This window comes from Aphelocoma coerulescens, chromosome 2, assembly GCF_041296385.1.
Source record: "Aphelocoma coerulescens isolate FSJ_1873_10779 chromosome 2, UR_Acoe_1.0, whole genome shotgun sequence".
NCBI lineage: Eukaryota > Metazoa > Chordata > Aves > Passeriformes > Corvidae > Aphelocoma > Aphelocoma coerulescens.
This window is the reverse complement of record NC_091015.1, coordinates 8,568,890-8,590,259: the sequence shown is the minus strand read 5'-3', so window position 1 is coordinate 8,590,259 and position 21,370 is coordinate 8,568,890. Positions and strand designations below refer to the sequence as shown.

Sequence of the window (21,370 nt, the reverse complement as noted above, 5' to 3'; positions counted from 1 at the left end):
TAAGGCTGAGGCAGGGGACTGATCTCAATTTAGAACAACACCTCAAGGGATGGGGCAGATTGTCCATTGCTTGGTATCCCTGGATGGCCTTTCTGGAAACGACGTGGGAGCCAAGCAGAAGCTGCCGTGCTGCCTCTGGTGCTGATTTCTGCAGTGTAATAGTGGCTGGCAGTGTGCTGGGGGCTGCACAGACCATCTAATGATTCTTTCTGGACTTCAACATGATGAATCTATAAAGCAAGTATTGCGGTAGCAGCTAGGTGCAATTTTAGAAATGTTAATGAGTAATTACATAAAGGTTGTCCACAGTCATCAATGTTAATTACTGTTCTTTTGCCAGGGAAAATTAAGATGACACTTCAGCAGCATCAGCTAGTGGTTCCTGCTGTCTGTGCTGTCTCCTTCTCCCCTCCCAGCTCCTGCTGCAGCTCTCACTCTCCTTCAGGGATCTCTTCACTCCCTTCATTCCTCCCATGCTCTTGGCCCCCCAGCTTTTCTGAAGGGCCTAGTTCACCACAGCCTGAGGATTTTTAAGCTGTTTAATAGCATTTCACATGGTATTGTGAGGGTGAGCTGGGGGTGCTGGGAGAAGCAGATTTGGGTGATGTGAGGCAGTGATCTGCTGCCTCTATGCTCCTGCTCAGAGCATCAGGACATTCAGCTCTGTTCTGCAGATAACTTGCTTAGACAATGTGTGCAAGCTACTTCACCTTTCTTCAGCCTCCACCTCATGAGTGGCTGGTCTTAACACCATGTTTTGCCTTTTTGTGTCTTGGAAACCTCTGATGAGTCAATCAATGACTGTGGAGGAGATGGAATAACAGCTATCTAAGTGTGTGGTTTGTTGTAATAAAACTTATATATTTTATCCACATTTTCACTCCTCAGCCTATGATCAGACTCCACTCAATGTAACACAGGTTTCAAGTGATGGAGAGCCCGTGATGGAGGTTTTAGCAGAGGAGAGATGCCCTGTCTGTGCCTCTGAAATGTGCCACTCTTGCAGTAACCCAAAACCTCATGGGTTCCTCTGGCTTTGGGGATGGGAGGAAGAAGTCTCTTTCATCAGCTACGGACAGCAAGATACCTGAACCTCCCACTCCTTTATCCTTCCAAATCTTCATCTCTAGGACTGATAATTACATCTACAGGTTAGATTTGAGGGTCGATTTTGGTAGCAGATGATAATGGGGTAATGTTGAAAAGTCTTACATGTGCTCTTCTGCAAAACCTGTTACTCCTGTGCCTCCGACAGCTCCACATCATCCTTGGGTAGCCCAGGATCCTCCCTGGAGGAGGCCATTTCAGGGAAAGTGTTTCTCAGCTTGATGTGAGGGTGTCAAAAACCTGGCCAGGAATAAAAGCTTGTTTCTCCAGTTCTTAGCAGTCTGAAGGCTCCTTAAACTCACAAACCCCATTATGAGGCTTCCCAAAAACAGGGTGGCCCAGAAGCACAGATGGGTCTAGGGTGTCTCCAGATCTGATTCTTACACAGATTTCAGACCAGAGGTAACAGATTTATACTGATTCAAAACCCAAAGCAGCTTTTGAGCTGATCTATTGCCTTCTGCTCAAGCTCTGAAGTGCTGGTGAAGAGCTCCCTTGAGTGTCCCTCCACAGCTTTTATCATCACAGGAACAGTTTAGGATCCTCAGGTGCTGTCCCTGCCTTTCTGCACTGCTTCCTCATCCCTCCCACACAGTACCTGCATTATCCCTGGCATAACAAATATCCCCAAGGCACCAACACATAGTTTCAAACCACTTAGGTAAGGAAATTTGGAAAGTAAATACCATCTGGCCAATATTTTATGGGTGATTTGAACTATGGAGTGAGGAAAAATAAATCCTATCCAGAATCTAAGGCTTTGGCTGAGGAGGAAAGATAATTTTGTGAAGATGCAAGCCTAGAAAATGCAATCAAGGTGACTCATTTTTCCCCAAGGTGACACCAAGCATATCTTGGGTTATTGTCTCTATACTAGAAAAACATATTGTTCTGTCCTCTGGCTGTAACCAATGGTTGCTCCCCAGTGGCTTCAGCGCCTCCAACAATATTCCCTGCTATTCCATGTCAGGGCTGTGTGGGCCTGTGCACCCAAGAGAGATTTGAGGGTACTCTTACCATCTGAACCATAAAAGGTCCATAATGGAGTTTCTAATGAAAAATGTGTAATGCCTGGAAATCTTTCACTTACGAAAATGAAACAATGATTTCATTGTAACTGACAAAACACTATTAGGGAACAATTCAAAAATGGTCTCTGTTTTAATTTTGCGCTGTACCTCTCATTCTAGTTACATTACTCAGTCATTTTTAATTCACTTTGAAGTGAATTCCACTCCATTCACATGAGGTCAGCTAATTTTGGTGTGTTAACTGTTTTGTCCTAGGACACAAGTTTTAAGGAATTTTTGGTGCCAGCTGGCTCTTCCTAAGCTTATCTTTGATAGATGCTCATTCATTTCCTTAAACTGTTATTAGGGAAACCATGTGGTATCCGATTGGGAATTGTGCATGCATCTAAATTAGGGGAAGGCTACTGTAATTAGCTTTAAAGCAAGGCTGCAGGTCACACCAGAATTTGGGAATAGCACAGCTGTTTCATATGGGCAGCTGTGCTGTCCATGCCTGCAAGCCTCATGCTAAACTAAGCTTTACTGGAGGGTGAAAGGAAAGTTCCTCCAGGAGATGAAATCACAAAAAGTGTCATATGGTAAAAGAGTCATATCTCTACCTACAATCCCTGAAATCAGTCCAACCCAAAAAGTCTTGGGTAAAATGTACACTCAGCCTTTTAAAAGCGACCCTACGGATCAAATTGTCTCCTGAAAACAAAATTGCTTTATCAACTGCAGGAAAAAATCACATATTGACTCACACACATGGGATGTAGCTGGGCACTAAGCTGCAATTACGATCAATGCAACAAAAATTGGAGTGTTAGAGTTGCCACTCACATATTTATTAAGCTGAAATCACTGTCATGCACCAGCTGCTCCCGGGCTGTAACTTTTCATGTGCAAAGTTCACCCGCAGAACAATGGGAACCAAACGATCCCAGATGTGCTCTGAGCACAGTATTGGGTTGCACACCTTTGCTAGCACCAGGCAGGGCAGCCCCGCTGCGTCTGCACCTTCGGAGCACGACTGACATCAGCCCCTCATCCCCGGCGTGGAGGACAATGGAAAAATGTCAAGTTAAAAAAGCCCTGCAGATACTTGGCTCGTTCAGGTGTGGTGTTAAAACCCTGCCAAAAGGACTTTTGTATGATTTATCAGCATAACACTCTGGCCAAAGCTAAAAACCAGACTTCACTGCCCTGTTAATTTTGATACAGAAAACAGAGAAAGTTTAAAACATTGCTGTCCAGCTTGAAAGAAAACAAAAATTGAAGCTGCCATAATAGCTAGGAGTGGATCATGATGTTTAAAGGGGCAATTGAAATTTTCTGCTACACAGCTAAAAAATCAAACATCCGGCTTTTTGTTAAATGCATCTAAAGCAAAGCACACGGTGTTTTCCAGCGGCCTGGTGGGAATAAGGATCAGTGGTGCAACCGCAGCCACTTGGCTTTCTGGCATATTGTATTTTTACCAATCCAAAGTCCTTTTCTTCTCATTAAGTAGCAACTCTCCCATATCTGCTTTATGGAAGAATTTGGGACATTTTAAGTGGCATCTCTGTTATTAGAATGATCAGGGACCATTTCTCACAGGGGCTTGATGTAGGTTGCCAGACTAATACTCAACAGGAAGAAATCTCAACGGGCTGTATTTTGTGTATATTATTGAACACTTACTCGTGGCAGACAAAGCAAAATGTGTCCCAGCCAGGTGTAAGTTCCCCAGCAACCTCTGCTGGCAGGCAGTGCTTAGTGTGCAGTCCTGCAGGAAGGTGACTGCCAGCATTTGGTCTTGCTGCTCTTACAGAGACCTTACAGCCCTGCTAGAAGGAGGAGAGACTAGCTCTGCTAGGACAAGTTTTTTCTCCAGGGTTAAAAGTGTGATACATGCAAAAATTATGCATCGTGTACAATATATGCTTAGACACAGAAGCATACCTGTAGAATACCTATAAAACACATTATACATATAAATTTTAGTATAAATACACATATAAATAAGTACAAAATCCTCTCTGCTTTCCTTTTCACACGTGCTTAATAGCCTTGGAATGTAAAGACCACAGAAGCAACAGCTTGCAGATGCATATGTACATAGACAGCAGACTCTGCCAGGCCTTCCACCTCTCTCAAGCTGTGGCAGTCTGGCCAGTAGGACCATGGAAAAAAGTTGTTAAATAGGACAAGATCCACAACTCAGGAATTCACATTTATCTTGGAATTGTCAAATTTCTGTCAGACAGTTATTCCCTCACTAAATCACAGTGACAGGATGGGACTTGTGCAGAATCACCACAAAACCTATCCTTGACACGACTACAGCACTGTGGGCTGGCAGAGTATTTCTGCTGCTTTCCTTGAAAAGTGGGGGGTTTTTTGGCTGTTTTTTAAAATTCTGTTTATACATAAATCTGCTGAATGTAAAAGCCCCTGGCAGGTAAAATCAGGTTTCTTCAGAAACCAAACAATGGCTCTGATAACACTAATTTTGAACAGAACATACAATTTCTTTGTGAGAAATAATAATTAATGCAAGTCTCAGTGTAAAAAAACCTTGTAATTTTTGACTGTAAGGTTAAAACCATCCCCTCTAATTGCACAGCAACACCTGCATTGCACCACCTCAGGCAGCTGCAGCAAGTGAATACTCACACCCATCAAACACTTGGCAATCCTGCCACGGCAGCAAAGCTGGTCTGCTCCCATCACCAAGCTAAGCACTCACACCAGGCAGGGACAGGCAACCTGGCACCTTGGGCTAAGGAAGATGATTCAAAATTTATCTCCAGCAGCAAAGTTGCCCCAGCCTCCCTGCTAGAGCAATGTGCTTCCATTTATGTGTTATTAAACCACCAACACATTGACATGCTGGGTCTACCTAAGCTCCTGCAAAAAAGGTAACTAATTAAGTGGCTGCTGCAGTGCAAGGAGAGCAATTTTTACTCACTGAGTCCCATGTGTTCCACAGCAGCCACTTTCTAGGGGCTTGCACAGATCTTCTCCTTCTCCAAACCTTAAATAACAAGGTTTGGCAAGGTTTGTTGTAAGGGAGATGTTTACACACACACCCTGCAGCTGTGACTTTTGTAGCCAAAATAGCATCAATTCTGCTGCTGCCCACACTTAATTGGTATGAATTTTAGAAAATAATTTTTTTCCAGTTTTGTACACTTAAAAGATGCCAATGGTATGAAAAAAGCATCTTGCTTTGTTCTTTTGATTGTAATCTCTTCTGTTGCTACCTTGCTAGTGTAACCCAGGATTTTGAAAGTGGGTCTCTCTGCTCCCAGGACATCTTCTTCCCTAAAATTTGCCCTATCCTCTCAAAGGAAAGGTGAGAAAAACAGCTCCCTGGCTTCTGGGAGAAGCACTTCTCCCCCTGAAAACAGTGCACCTGATCAAACAGAGTATGCTACATTCAACAATTTGATTAAAGAAGAAACTTTCCCAACAAGGACAGATCCATTGGTATCAAATGCAGTTGGGAGGCACCATAAGTAAATGGCCTATTGGACATCAGATGCAAGTGCCTTGGTTTGAAAGACAGGTGTCTGCTAAGGAAGGCAGGAGCCTCCCGTGGAATGGAAAATGTAACCCCCTTCCCTCTGAATTATTATAATTTTGAAATTAAGGGGCTTTCAGGCAATTATATGAGAAATAGGAATAACAGTTCTTTACTAGTATATATAACAAGGCAATAATACAGAAACACTGCCTTAACCTGCCAGAGTCAGGATATGACCTGACACCCTGCTGGGCAGGGTGGTGGCACCAGTCCCATCAAGGGGTGGCTGCACTCCTCTTGGGGTGACAGATGTGGTTCTGTTGAAGCAGTGATCCTGTAGAAGGTCTGGTCTTCCTCTGAAGGTCCAGCGGTGGTTATGTAGTTCTTGTCCTCTGGGAATCCAGTAGGTAAGGGCTGACTGTGGTGTTCCAAACCTCAGATTGTAGCCAGGTAGGAATGCTCAGTTCCTCCCCCTGGGCGGGGCATCTCCCAATGGGATGATGTGATTTTATGAGTCATGCAGTGAGGCTGGATGGCCCATTAACAGAAGATATCCCCCGGAGGGAGTTATCAGGGATGTGTCATGGAAGAGACAAAGAACACTGCCCCACCTGGTTTCAACAGATGGTGATAGAATACATACTTTTGGTTACATCTTACATTGCAACCTAAGACAGCAAGTCTGGCTACGGAAATAAGGCTGACAACTCCAACACAGGTAGATCACAGGTGCACATTGCAGATGAGAAAGTACTTCCCCCCTCCACGCAGTTTAAGGTCATTCCCTTCCTGCCAGGCCAGCCAGAGTAAAGCTAACACAAACACCAAAGCATTTAGAAAAACAGCAGTTTAATGTGTAGTGGTGAGGTGACAAAAGAAACAAACCATTAAAAGAGCGTCACAGAAAGAAATGTGCCTATTTTTTTTTAAGCATCCAAATGAAAAATGTGAGCAAACTCTTAAGGGAGGTATTCTCTCCTTAACAGACTCATATTGATGATATTGTTTATGTCTAGAAAAATCTGATTAACACAAGTGATTCAGCAACTCCAATTCTAAAGCTGTGAGAAACAGGCTAAAAAAGCCATAAAACTATGCTGTGATCTCTAAACCCTATATAATTGGGCAAAGACAGATCTTCAAGTTGCTTTGCTACAGCTTTGAATCCAACTGAAGATCTTTTCCTGACCCACAGTCAGGGAAACAATTCACAGAATTAGTGAATAACTTCCAACACTTTAAGAAAAAAGTTGATTTCTTCCCAAAACCGACTCACCAGTGCTTGTGCCATCTAGTGGCCCCTTTCTTCAGGTGAGTACCATGATCCCTCATTAAAAGCCTTTAGTTAAGGCAGTTTCTTTTATTATTTTAAATGAAAGGCTAGAATATGCAATGAAAAACACCACTGCTGACAGAGTATCATAGAAGAGAAATCCACTGTCTTCTCCAGATACCAACCATCAGCATGAAGCCCTTGTACTAAAAAGGGACATGACAAAACTACATTTTCCCTTTCTTCAAAAAGGCCTTGTATCCCCTTAATTTAAACCTCTAACTAGCATGTAGAGCACAGTAACTGCTTATATTAAAAAATGGATCCTTTAGAGTAACACAGCTCTCCTCTCTCTCAATTATTTAGGTCTGAAAGACCCCAGCTTGGTTTTCCTGTATGTTTTATTAGAAAAAACAGAACTATAGTTTCAGTTTGGGTTCTTTTGCCTCCAAAGCCTTGGTTGCTAGTTCCACTCTCTCTTTTAACAAGCTAGCTTCTTCAGCATTCTTTTGGGCTTGTGCATGTTTCAGTAAGAAGTGGGTAAGGAAGAGTTTCAACCCTTCCCGCAGCATTCCCAGTTTGGGGTTGTCAGATACCCTGTAAAGATACAGATCAAATATATTATTTAGTCTGCTCCCGTTTCAGAAGTTGATTAATTTTATCATCTTCTTCAAAAAGGGCTGTAGAAAAAAACCAACCTATAAAAGAAGTTTTATTGAAGAAGCTTTCAAATTACCAAATCTACCTTGGTTTGGCAAACTGCCCAAACACTTGACATACAACTGGCCCTCAACAACAAAATGGAATAGTGCAGCCTCAGACTTACTTTATGTAAACAATTACATTACAGCAAAAACCAAAGCAAACACCGTGTTCAAGCTTCCTTTTGTTGCTGCATGACAGCTGAAACGTCACCACCTAATTTTTTCTAACTTTATGTGACATTGCAAGTCTTATCCACTCAAGTCCTAAGTGTCTCTAAGGATGGAGATTTCCCAGACTCTCCAGGCAACTCTGTTCCATATCAAAAAAAAGATTTTTCAGAGAAGGTTGAAAACCAACCCTATAAAAATACCCCAAACCTTTGCCTCATTAGTATCACTTTATTTTTCCTTCTTATGATACCTCCTAGCAATGACTGCTGGCAGAGCAAATCCCACTGCACACGGGTAATACAGCAATAAGGGAAACAGGCAATTACAGAACTCTGCTCATGAAACTCCTATGACCAAAATGATACACTGAATATCTGGAAGCCTTATTTTGTGCAACAATTCTTACAGTTGCATCTCTATCAGAGCCTGTACCAACACACAAATGACACACTTCCCCCACTCAGCCAAGAGAGCTCACACTTTAAGGGATGGAGGGCTAATGTGTGGAAAAGGCACAGTGTAATTCCAAACAAAATTGGCAAACTTCTTATATTAATTACTACTCAACAAGGGTTCTGTGGAGATGTCAGTGATCACTTACCTCATAAAAACGTCAGTAAGTTCTTCCTCATCTGCTTTGGTTAACAGTGTGCTTAATACCTGTCGCAAGAAACGGACTTTGGGTTTGTCCAGTTCACTGAATTCAATTACCTGGCAGACAGAGAACGAGAATTAGATTCATTCAAGTATTTCAAACAGCAGGTCTTTTCTCCTAAATGAAGAGTTTTTAGCACACCAACTGGCCTCTGCATCTACTGAGCCTTGAGTTTAGCACAGAATAATTACCTGAGAATGCTGCCTGCAAAAGCCAATCAATAAGGAAAGCAAAAAACCTTCTAAGGAATAGAAATCTACTCGTACCAGAATACCAGACGTAATTTCTCAATTAGATAAATACTTTGTAAGTACCTGGGACAATCCATTCAATTGCCTGTTTAATATAATTCAGTTATTCTTCTAATAGAATTATATGGACTCCCCATTCTGAAATCCAAGAAATCTACTCAGCACTTTCTTGTCTAATAAAAACAACATCAGCTAAAAACCATAGCACAAAATCCACTGGCAAAGCCTGTTAATAAAGGGGCCTCAGTTCCAACTCTGGATGCACTAAAGGAAATAATATTACAACTGCTCTAGATAAAGAAATGTAGACTTTCTTTATGCCTGGGTCACCACACATTCCCCTTTCCCAAAATGATAGCATAAACATAATCAATTGGAACAATTTCATAATTTTAAAACAAGTTTGTCTTAGCATAATCAGCTAAAGTACTGGATAGGTAACACAGAAAATACACCTTCCATAGAACTAGCAAATGCAGGGAAAACACAGAAGGATTTGAAAAGAAAACACACCAACCTTGAGAACTGAAAGTGGCAGTGATTTTGTCCTTATTAAGTGAGCCAGCAGTGACACCAAGTTGGAGATGGCAGCAGCTGACAGGTTTTCTAAACCCCTGATTTTGTCCCAAATACTAAACTGAAATGTCACCTGGGGGTCAAAGGCAAAAAAATAATCCTGCAAATCGAGTGCCTGTTTAAATGAGTAACAATATAGCAAACCTTTTGACCTTCTATTCTTTATAAGCCCTCTGTTAATTAACAGAAATGCTTGATCAGACTGTTCCAATTATTTTAAAATGCATAAAACAGAAGAAGGAAAACCTTCAGCAGTAGTTATTTAATTTCCTATTCAGATCTGACCATGAGTATGCCTTACTGAATGCTTAGCTATACCAGCAGAATTTTTCCTGGGATCAAGATCTTAACAGGCCTGCACCCATTCTCAGGTATTCAGTAATGTCTTCCTAACCACAATTATGACACTAAACCAATGAAGCAACAGAATTGTTTTTACCTGAAATCGTCTCTCATATCCACAAAACTTGTTAGCCAAAAATGCGTAGAAGGGGTTGAATGTCTTTTCCTGTAAGCAGCAGTAAAGGATGACGTGAACTATTTCTCTCTCCTGCTGATCTTTCAGTCCAAGCCTAAAATTTAGCAAGAAAATGAGAATAATTTTGTAAGGAAAAACTTAGTGACACAAAGTAAGAGCTACAGTCAACATCTGAGAGCAATACTTTAAAACCTCTCCAAACATCACATTAGATTTTACTTGTCACAAAGTACCTATGAAGTCTTTAAAACTTGTAGTGTCCAACCTTTAAGAGTGTTGGCTAAATGAGTATCCTGGTATGGCACTGTGGAAATGCTGAAGCATTATGGATGTTAAAGGAGTAGATGCAAAAGCAAGACCTAAAGAGACAGAAGTGGAATGATAAAAGTATTATTGCCCAGGGAAGGAAAGGTATCCCACTCCATGTTTGTAGCTCTCCATAAACAGAAGAGAGGGCACAGAGGTACCAGCAGTAGCACTTCACCCACAGTTACCACTACCAGGGTTAAACAGTGAAACAAAGGCTAAAAAGTGAAACAAGAACTGTAGGGTCCCATTGTAATTATCTCACGCTTGTACTTATGGTCATGGGAGGAAAACCAGCCTTTGGATCAGTGTAAGCCTATTTTGGAGAAACATTTCCAGGACCCTTCACTTGTGTGGTACTTAGTAGGGATAAGAAAATATTCTAAGATGTTTTTCTTGCTTGGTGATATGAATTTTTTAATCTCTGGGTCAAATCCACACTACGTGATACTTGAAATTCATTGTTTGATAGTAGCCTAAGAGGGTACAGTCAGTGATTTCAAAACACCTTAAAAAAGCCTGAAGAAAACAAGATCTATAAGTACTTATGTTGGAGGCCCCAGTATGAAGGCCAAGGACTGAGCAGCCTTCCCACTCCAACCAGTCTAAAAGAGGGCTGAGACACTCTGGCAGGGAGCAGTAACTAACTCACTCACAGTGTACCTGTCTGTGAGTAATATGACTTAACTTCCTAATGCTGCCAAGTGTTTGGCAGCATTAAAACCAATTAAAATGAAAAATGCATCATATTAGAATCTGAAAAATATCAAACAAAATTCTTCTCATTGCTTCAAGTTCAAGTTTCACAGGGCATTAGTACAACTCAAGAGTACTTTCTAACCAAGTCCAACCCCATTGGAACTTGCCCTACTGTCTGTAGGGTAGCTGGCCATTACCTGATGCCAATGTCCCTCCTTTGTACACACCCCCAGACATCTGCATTGCATGTGACCACAGACACAACAGATGAACAGAGAAAACACTGCTGTTCAGCCCAAACTCCCCAGAATTTAAAGTTTTACAGTAGGAACATCTGGGATGATTTCTAGGCTGATTGCTAATGAGCAGTGAAAATTTAAAGTCTGCACTTCCAAAGGGGCCAGCACTATAAGTGCTGTGTCTGTGTCATAATCCACCTGCTCTCCCATCAGCCAAGTTCCATCTGATTTCAGAGCAACAAAAGGTTTTTTTACAAGTACACAGGTTTTCAGCCATCAGATTTGCATTTAATAGATGACTTGGGAAGTTACACTGCAATCACTAGTTTAGCACACTCTCCTTTTACTTGTTCATCATCATGCCTATCATGACTTGCTTATTTAGGAAATACTCATGTTGCCAGAGTTGTAACCAAGTGACAACACTTGGATATAAATACATGTATATATATATATTTGTATATATTTGTACGTATATATATGTATATATTTGTTCTTCACAGAACTAGAATTCCTAAACATCTAAAATTTAACAGTCTGGACTGTCTTTCACTGCTGAGCTTCACCACACAACTGTATAGATTTCATAAGCCTGATATTCTTTGATAAAGAATGTGCAACCACCTCACTGATTCAATTATTCATGAGTTACAGTATTCCCATGGACTTGTATATCTTGATCCTGCTGTAAATGGGATAACTGCCTCTGAAGTAGGTTATTTATCACCAGCAGAAGCCTGCCTCCAAGTAGGTTAGTTATCATCAGCTGAAGCCCAAGACTATCACTGCCTTTAGATCAAAAATAGCAACTGTTGAATCCCCTTTGAAAAGTCAGTTCAAATTATATTAGTAGATACAATCACTTTGGTAGACACTTGTTATCCTTAGTTATACATCTCACTCCAGTAGGATAGCTGAGCCTTTTATGAGTGTCTCAGTATCTTCTGAGATGGAAAGTTTCTCAAATTCTTTATCTCTACAAGATAACTTCAAAAATTGCCTCTCCATCAAACTTAAGCAGGATTTATTCTCCCTCCTGAGTGAAACTGTGGTTTGTGAAGGTGTGGCCTTTCAGCTGATGAAGAGGATCCAGTCTCACTCCCTCCTCTTTGTCACCAGTGATGCTCCCAGCCCTCTCTTCACTGACACCTCTGCAATCACTGAGACACTTCAGGCCTCAAACTAATTACTTTCATCTGCAGTAAGGAGGAAAGGAACTAGAAGAAATATAGCAGTCTGGATTTTAAGTAGTTTAAATTATCCTTTAACCACATCTCAACTCTGCCACAGAACTAGCACCAGATGAATCAACAAGAGCAGTTAAAATATTTCTTTATATGCTCTTCCTCATGAGACTGACATCAAACACGAATACAAATTCCTATAAACTCAGGAACACATGTTCACACTGAAGTTAATTCCTTCACTGACAATTCTGTGTACTTTCCATTATACTCTGCCAGATGTGGGCAGATTTAAGAATTCCTCTCCCTGAGTTTGCCATATAAACATCAGCACCAACACACACCAGGGAGCCTGAAGAGAGATTTTCTGCCATGCCTGTATGTATTCAGATTTGTGTACTAGCTTAAATAGCACAGATGAGAGTCAAGTCCAATTTGCAAATTGAGCTACCAGGTCTTGGCAAGAGCTGCAGCAGCAGCTAATTTCTTTTAATTGAACAGGCCATATTAAGATATTGGAATGACTCCATCACAGTCTTAAATCCAAGCTGTGTTTTGCAGAAGTGGCATTTAATCAAATATTAGTTGACTTTATTACAAAGTCTGTTTTGGTTTGGTAAGCAAATTAAATAATTGCATGCCATCCTGGTAAGACAATACCCTTGAGCTACAAGGCTGTGACAGAAAAGTTCAGACCTGATCTCTCCCCTCCCAGTTACTATAGACTTACAATGAATATTCTGACAAACACAAGGAATACCTCAGTTTGAGCTTTTTCCTGATCACATCTTCTTCAGAAGAGCTGCTTGTCAAGGGGTAAGGAAACTGGTCAATGGGAAGCAAACCCAAAGCTAATAAATTATGCAAGAGAGAAGGGGAGGTACTAGAACACTACCAGGTCATGCAAGTATGGGCAGAGATGGCTTAACAAGGTGGCAAGAAGTCAAAGAAGTGGCAGTAGTACAGAAATCACAGCAATCCAGCAACAAAACCATGAAATGTTCTAGAGGGGCTTCTGTTCTGCCCCTGTAAGGAAACAAGTCTGCAGCAGCCTTCCATCCACTCTGCTGGGATACACAGATCCAATGCAAAAAGACACAGGCTCCTTACATCAAAAGATCCTGCAAATCACAGTTATAGAGAGGAGTGACAGGAACAGGGGCTACTCCTTTCCTCTGACCACCAGTCAGTTCTGCCTGCCCACGTTAATCCTTACACCAGGTTTCTGGTTCCCTTCTCCAACTCTTTTACCCTATGTGGATTCCTGGCTATGTACTTCTTTTAATTGTATTATAAACTAAATGCATTTAAGCTCAGACCAGAAATGCTGTATTTAAGCCCATTTAATGCTATTTTTAGTTCTGGGATGTCTTTTGTGCTAGTCTGTACTTACTTCAGAAGTTTTTCAAAGGCATCCATGAAGTCTTCACTTGTCATCAAGACACAAAAAATACTTCTCCTGATATCAGTGTTCATTCTCAGCTTACGAGCAAGTTCCATTATTTTTGAACTCACCTGAAAATAAAGTTATATGCTATTTTACTTATGTTTGCTTTAAAAAAGCTATTTCTGTACCTTAAATAACACCATCAATGAAGCTCTCCAGTAAACCATGAATCACCAATCCAAAGGTCCTGAGCTTTTGTCCAGAGGCACAGGCATCGTCGGGAGCTTTTTCAACTATGGAAATACATTTTAATCTACTTTAATTGTGCCAATTAATTTTAAGATGTGCTTTTCTATTGTAAGTAATTCACCATGACCATCTCACCACATTACTTTTGGATTCAGCTTGGATATATGCCACACACAGACACCACAACCTGTCAGAATTCCTACTAGCAAATCCATTGTCAAGTCTCTTCTTTCACCTTAGCAATTCCACAGGATAAGAAAAAACAAGCTATACCATATTTGTAGTAACAGCTCTTTTGAAGGAGATGAGTACAATGTTTTAAAAAAACCTAAGAGCAGAATTTACAGTCCAAAATCTTGGTCTTACAAGAGCACATGAAGGTTTTTTTGGTGGGCTCTGAAATGAACTTAATGACATGTATCAAAAATCTTCAGATCACAAACACTTAGACTTAAAATTTGGATTTACCTTTCCTACATGTAGCTTTTGCTGAGCCTGGCTTTTTGTATCACTGATCATTGGTGCTCCACTCCAGGATGACCCTACGATCCACCAGCGACCAACCTGGTCAGCACTGAGGAGAGACTCCAGGGACACACGGAGCTGAGTGTCTTTTCCTGAACCACTGCTGTGAACCTTGAATAACAAAACAAAAGTAAAAACCAACACAAAAGCTTTTACTTGAAACTTTTTTTTCTTTTCTTACAGAAAACAACAAATACTTTAGCTACTAAAAATGATTTTTAAACAAAAACTTTAAACATACAAGTTCATATCTCCACAAAGGTCTTCCCATGTTTCCTCCCCAACCTTTGTTTCAATCAGCAACCTGAAAAGAATTTACAATTTTCCACATGCTGTAATTTTTAAAATGCATAAAGTTGCATAAATCTACATGTAGAAGCTCTTGAGTTTTTTATTTGAAAAAAGAGATAAAAATCTAAAAAGTAGACATCTTCCAATCACGAAGTTTGATTAGAATTCAGATGATGCTGACATTGCAGCATCTTACAATCTGGTCATGATTTTCCTTTTGAACACTTGTGATTACATACAAAGACAACAAACTGCCTTACGTATTGTACAGTTCAAATAAAAATTTTATACCCTGTGAACAAAGTAAGAACTTTCAACAAAAGAGTCTAGAAGCTTTATCAGGAGGACTGCAAAAATTTAACAGAGGAAATCCTACAGAACTAGGTTACCTAGTTTTTGCCTGGCCTCTTATCCTGATATGCACATCCTGCACTGATAAATTACTTTCACCCCTTTTATACTGGGTTGTTGTAGACAAACTGCCCTCTCTGTCAAAAAAAAACCAAACAAACCAAAAAAACCCCAGGAAAGCTGTCATCCAACACAAATAATTACTCCTGCATTAAGAATAACAAGGCTACATCTGCCAAGAAAGTTCTCACCAGTGCTCTCTGCAATTTGCGGAGTCTTTCGACTGGCTCAGGATCATAACCAGGAATCTTACGCATGTCATTGTTCCTAAGTGCCAGCATAGTCTCCAGCATAAAACGAACCTATTGGGAAAAGAAAGAGTTCTGTGGATTACGTGCTGTGGGTTTCTTAAATAAAGTAGAAAAGTGTACCTTGACATTACTATTCTGTGAGAATAAGCATCTCAGCTGGCTATGTACATCAAAATTTAAATACAACATGTTTACTTTAACCCCTGTTATATTAATTTGTGTTCAAGTTTACTTTAACCCCTTTTATACTAATTTGTGTACAAGCTTCATCTGCTAAACACCAAGCCACAGTGACCATTTTTTGAAGTGCACAAAGTATCATGAAACAGAAAATCTGTCCATTGCATAAGACACAAACCAGTCCTGTCTCACCCATCAGAAGCATTTTGGTGTCTGTGTACTAAGAACTAACACAGAAAGACAAACAAGAAGAACGCAAGTAACTCAGTATCACACTAATGGTAATTTAGAAGCTAAACAGAATGTAGCAGAAAACGTTTCTGTAAATTAAACTATGTATCCAAGTACTTATTACAGTCTGCTGAGAAGATAAAATCTTTAAAACAAACACATACCCTAGTCTGATCCTGGAATTTCTTCTCTGCTGTGCTTGCTTTCCTCTGGGCTTCAGTGATCAGTTCCTTCAAAGCCAATGCATCATCTTTTCTTAAGGAAAAGCCCACATTTTTCAGAAGAAACAAAATCAGCTCGATCTCTTTTTCAGTGAAAGTGCTAACAAGCTTTTTCAGAATATCAAAGATCAGCAGGCAATGAACCACATGGAAGTTGTACAGATGAGCAATCAAGGCAAGCAGATTTTCACATTCTTTCCCTTCAGCATCACTTTTACAGAGTTCATCAAATTTCTTCACCACAGCTTCCAAAAAGTGAGCACCGACCTGGCAACAATTCCATTAAGGGGAAAAAAAAGAAAAAAAATCCAGCATTAACTGTAAGTAGATTTTACAGATGTCTGTAAAACATTCATTTTTGGGTCACTGCCACTATTAATTTTAAAGAAATATTGTTGCTTCTCTTAACCAATATGGATGTTCGACCTTTACATACGCAAATATTTAGGAGGTGTGATGTTTTTGTAGAAGTGTATTTCATTTACACCTCATATATGACATCCAGTTGCCTTTTAAAGTCTGTGCAAGAAAAACAAATATTATGAACCTACAGTACACATTTACATAATTTTCATGGACACATATTAGCATCTTTCCAGCTGTCAGGCTAGCATGCTGTTACTGCTAGTCATTCATCCAGGAAAAGCCGCATGCCAAAAACCAAAATCATTGCTGAGTTCGGCACTCCAGAACAAAATCCTTAACAGGAGGATAAAAAATAATATTGTGAAAAAAATCCCCAAAATACCAAGTTTTCACAGTTGTTGAACATGAGCTTAAGCTGCTTTTGAAATGGGGATAATTCTTAGATGTTTGTCAGTGGTACAGCTGGGAAAAGAAATTTTGGAATATATTTATTTCTGAAGAGAGAACTGATGCTAAAGGCTGGGATTAGAAAGCCTACCAAAACACAGGGAGGCAATGAATACATTGGTGCTAAATAAACCTCTCACCCATTATTACTGTGCTAAAATATGCTGTTCTTAAGGGAACCAGAAGTCCCAGCAGCAATACTGTCTTGCTTTACAAGCTTTGACCATCTTAAGTGTTAACTATCCAGTGGCTGCACAAATTTATAAACACAGGCCAACTCCTGCATTGCTCAACCTAATCTTCAGTGCAGCTGTACTATCACTCTTTCATGTAATGCACATTGTATATTTATTTTATAGAAACATTATATTTGCAGTCAGAACTGCCTTTCAAGCACAGAGGGACAAAAAAAACCATTTAATGCCAAGGCTACATGGAGAAAGCTGCTGTAATTGCATCCATCTGATATTTAATATGGTTTCAGAGCCAGCATTCAGGGCACTGTATGACAAACTGAAAAACTTGCATTAATACATCTTTTGCACTGAGATGTGGCAGGGGGGAAAAAAAGAGTAATCTAATAGGAACATACTGCTGAAAAAACTGTTTCCTGACAGACATTTCACTGAAATTAGCTAAAATCTTCCCTTTGACATCAGTAGCTTCAGCATCAGCTTAAGTGAGAGATTTTATCTCACTCATCAGGCTTAAAAACACAACACAAAATCCCCTCAAAAAATTGCCATGCTTTTTAAAGTTTTTATTATTCCATGTTATAACTACTTAATTTCACTGATGATTTGCATGATTTGCTTAGAAAATCTGTAAAAGGATTTCTGTAGTTGTAACACTTTTCTTGTCTGGATACACATAATTCAAACACAATACCCTCATGTATCCATGAGAACAGGAATGGATTAGTGCAACTAAAGGGAAGAGAAGCTGAAGGTTAAAAAATTTTGATTACTGGGGGCAGAAAGATTTTGATGAAAAAACGATGGTTTTATAACTGACCAGTGGGAACTCATGGAGGAAATAAAATCAGATAAAGCAACAGATTTAGACCCTTTCACCTGTGGAAGCCTTGCAAATAAGCTACAAAACACTGATAAAACTCAACTAAAGATGCTTGTTAGTGACACACAGTTAAAAATCACAAGGCAATTCAAAGAAAACAAGGAAAATACTCTACAGTATGTATTATTATACAAAATTTGTCCCAAGCACAAGAATTACCTCAATTCCTACATTATGGTGAAGGATGCTAACTAGAAGGACGTGCTCCATCATCAGTCTCGCAGGCATGGCAACTGCAGTAACACAGGCATTCATGAGAATGTCTGTCAGAGTGTCATTCATGTCCTTTCTGCTGTTGGCCATGTAGAGCTCTTCCATCTGTCCACTGATGGAGGACAAATTTGGTTCACTCAGCCTATGGAGAAACAAATTCCAGTGTTCACTCTTTCTTCTCCTTACAAAGTTCCACAGTTTTGAGTTCACCTAACAAACAACTATTCTTTTTAGAGAAACTAGTTTGACTTAAGAAGAAAAGATTGGTAAGATGACTGGAAGGGACCTTTTGCATTTTTCTGTGTTTACTAAACTAAAAAAGTACAGTACATTTAATTTGAGTGTAATTTTTTACAAAAAAACCCCACTACATGTGAAAACACATTAGCAGCAGTATTTACAAAGCACTGTCAATCTGCTTACTGTCACACTGAACAAATTTCTCAAGAAAACAGACTGGTTTTAGAAGTTTTAACTATGGCACATTGCAGTCTTTGAAGACATTAAGTATGAAAGTAATTCATACTTTAACCGTACAGTATATAAAATTTCTAATGACTGAACAAACTCTAGTCTGCGTTTTACAGGTAATGGATGAAAATTGCCAATAGATTTCTTATTTAAAAAACACTCTAAAATTGAAATGAATGTTAATTACTTTTTCTATTATTCAGTACTTCAATATATGAAGGGTTGCTCCTTCTCAGTTGTAGTGTTGGAAAAATTTAATTTAAAAAAACCTTAGGCAACCCAAAACTTGTTTTCTTGTGAGGTTTTTTATAAGCATACTCCAACTGACACATAGTAATTATAACTAGCACTTGCAGGCAACTGCTGTGTGGAATTCAGCCCAATCTTAAATTTATTTTCTAGATTTTTCAACACCTATAATGACTAACTTTGAAGAATTTATACCAATAAAGACAATTATTCTTAACAATAGTAGACATGATTGCCAACTTAAAATCAGTTTGTGAAGAGAAAAGTCACATCTTTGCCACCTGGGCTTGAATGATGAGCATTGTCACATTGATCCAGAAAGATTAATTACTTTCCTTATTACATTACCTATTAATGAGGCCATTCACCATTTTCTTCAGTCTTCCCAATTCTTCTCTTTTCTTGTCATCTACTGTCTCCTGAGCTTTCCTTATTTGAGGAGGAACATACTTTGTAGCACTGTGATTATCACTCTTACCAGAAAAAGAAGAAAACAAGGTATCAGATGAGACCAGTATCTTAAATACTTGAACACAAATATACATTTCTGTTTAAGATTAAAAAAATTCCAACCTTTTAGTTAAGGATATATCTTACCATGTAATAATCAATGTCAAAGAAACAACATGCAGAAAAGAAACAAGCAAAAAGGTAACCCTTTAAAACAAACTTGATAGCAACAAAGCCCCTCTTCCCTATACATGAAATTTTCTTTAAGTTATGGTCATTAAAATCTGACATTTTAGGTCTTGGGTTTACTCAAGTTTTATCAGTGACACTTTAAGTTTAGGCCCATGAGGGCTAAATGACGTGTATGACCTCCTCTCCTCCACCCATTCAACAAGACCTAATACTGGCAGAACCTCTGAGATCGTTCAGAAAGTAACATTTCAGTGTGTAACCGCTGCTAATTTCAACACAAGTTCTCTTTACAGAAGGGTTAATCATATTCTTACACTCAAATGCCAGGGCAGTTCCTTTTATTTGCAGATTTCACACATATAGAGCTCCCACATGCCTTGTGTTGGAGGGTATTACCTGCCACCAGCATGACTCGGGAACTCTCCCCTCTATGCCTAACAAGTGTCCCTAGGACCTGGCAGACCTCTCAAGTCAACGCTGTCGCTGGGCCCGGCTGTTTTGAACCAGGACAACACTCCACATGGCCCAACTGGACAGCAAACACCCGGGCTTAACAGCAGCGATGCAACTCTGCTTTATGTTCAGGTTGCGGGACATGCTTTGGGAAGCAGGTCTGTGCTATCTGAGAACATCCTACCTCTGCCTCCTCCTCGCTCGAGGGCTCGCTGGCCTCTGGCACCCCGCCGTCCTCGGGGGACGAGCTCTCGCTCTCCCAATGTCCTTCCACGTCATCCGCCTCGGAGGGGTCTGAGGCGTCTTCCTGAGCTTCCTCGTCCTCACCATCCTCCTCGTTCTCACCATCCTCCTCGTCCTCATCATCCTCCTCGTCCTCATCATCCTCCTCGTCCTCATCATCCTTCTTCTTCCTTGGCGGGCGCTCCCGCGGCCCCGGCTGGGTCTCCTCCTGCTCCTCCTCGTCGCTGCTCTCGCACAGCTGGCTGAGCCCGGCCCGTGTGCCCAGCGCTCCCAGCACGTATCCCAGCCCGTCCCGCAGGAAACTCTGCGGCACCCGCTCGGCCGCGGAACCTTCCTGCTTCTTGCGCCGCTTCCCGAGCCCCAGCTGCCGCTCCAGCCGTCGGATCTCCTTCTCCTCCTCCTCGTTGGCCTCCAGCAGGGCCCGTTTCCGCGCCGAGGTGGCTGCGGCGGCCGAGGGGGCCTCAAGGGCTGCCGATGTCTGTGCCGACACCGCCCTGGGCCGCTGCTTCCCAGCGGCGGGCGAAGCCGGGGCTCCGAGGCGAGCGGCGGGAGCGGGCTTGGCCGGAGCGGGCTTGGCCGGATCGGGCTTGGCCGGAGCGGGCTTGGCCGGAGCCGGCTTGGCCGGAGCCGGCTTGGCCGGAGCGGGCTTGGCCGGATCGGGCTTGGCCGGAGCCGGCTTGGCCGGGGCGCTGGGAACCTCCACCAGCTCCCCGCGTTGGAGTCGGCGGCGGCGGCTCCGCTTGAGCCTGCGCTTCTCCTTCCTGGCGTCCCGGCGGCTCCTGCGGCTCTGCCTCCCCGAGTCTTTCAGCAGGGCCAGCGGCGGCTGGCCTCCGGCCGCCTGCACATAGTCCTGCACCGCCTGCCGCAGCCGATCCAGTTTCCCGCCGCGGCGGGCGCGGGCGGCCGCCCCCCGCTTCATCCCGCCCGCGGCCACACCGCGCCTGGGCGCCGCCATCTTGGAAAGGGGCCGGGCGGCCGCTTCCGCCGCGCTGCCGCCATGGCGGGCACAGCGCCCCCTGCCGGGCGCAGGCGGCTCCAGCTCTGAGGGGACGGGGTTCTTGAGCGCCGCACCAAAGGCTCTCGGTCCATAGAGATCCCGTCGTTTGCGCGTATGCATTTAAGAATCACGGAATAACTGAATGAATTAGGTTGGAAAAGACTTCTTAAACCATGGAGTCCAACCTCTGACCGAACACCATCACGGCAACTAGACCGTGGCATTAAGTGCCACGTACAGTCCTTTCTTAAACACCTCCAGGGACGGGGACTCCTGGGCAGCCCATTCCAGTCACCCTT

General features: G+C 41.6%; 1 protein-coding gene across 1 annotated transcript; it reads right to left on the bottom strand.

Annotated features, from left to right (window-relative positions):
• Window positions 1-6,463: 6,463 nt before the first annotated feature.
• NOM1 (nucleolar protein with MIF4G domain 1) lies at window positions 6,464-21,073 on the bottom strand. Its single transcript, XM_069006409.1, is given in 12 exon segments — window positions 6,464-7,501; window positions 8,381-8,490; window positions 9,203-9,334; window positions 9,701-9,833; window positions 13,561-13,682; window positions 14,272-14,439; window positions 15,222-15,332; window positions 15,857-16,180; window positions 17,963-18,158; window positions 19,085-19,209; window positions 20,016-21,049; window positions 21,052-21,073. Coding segments are annotated over 12 exon segments (2,655 nt in total). The 3' UTR covers window positions 6,464-7,323.
• Between the last annotated feature and the right edge of the window lie 297 nt (window positions 21,074-21,370).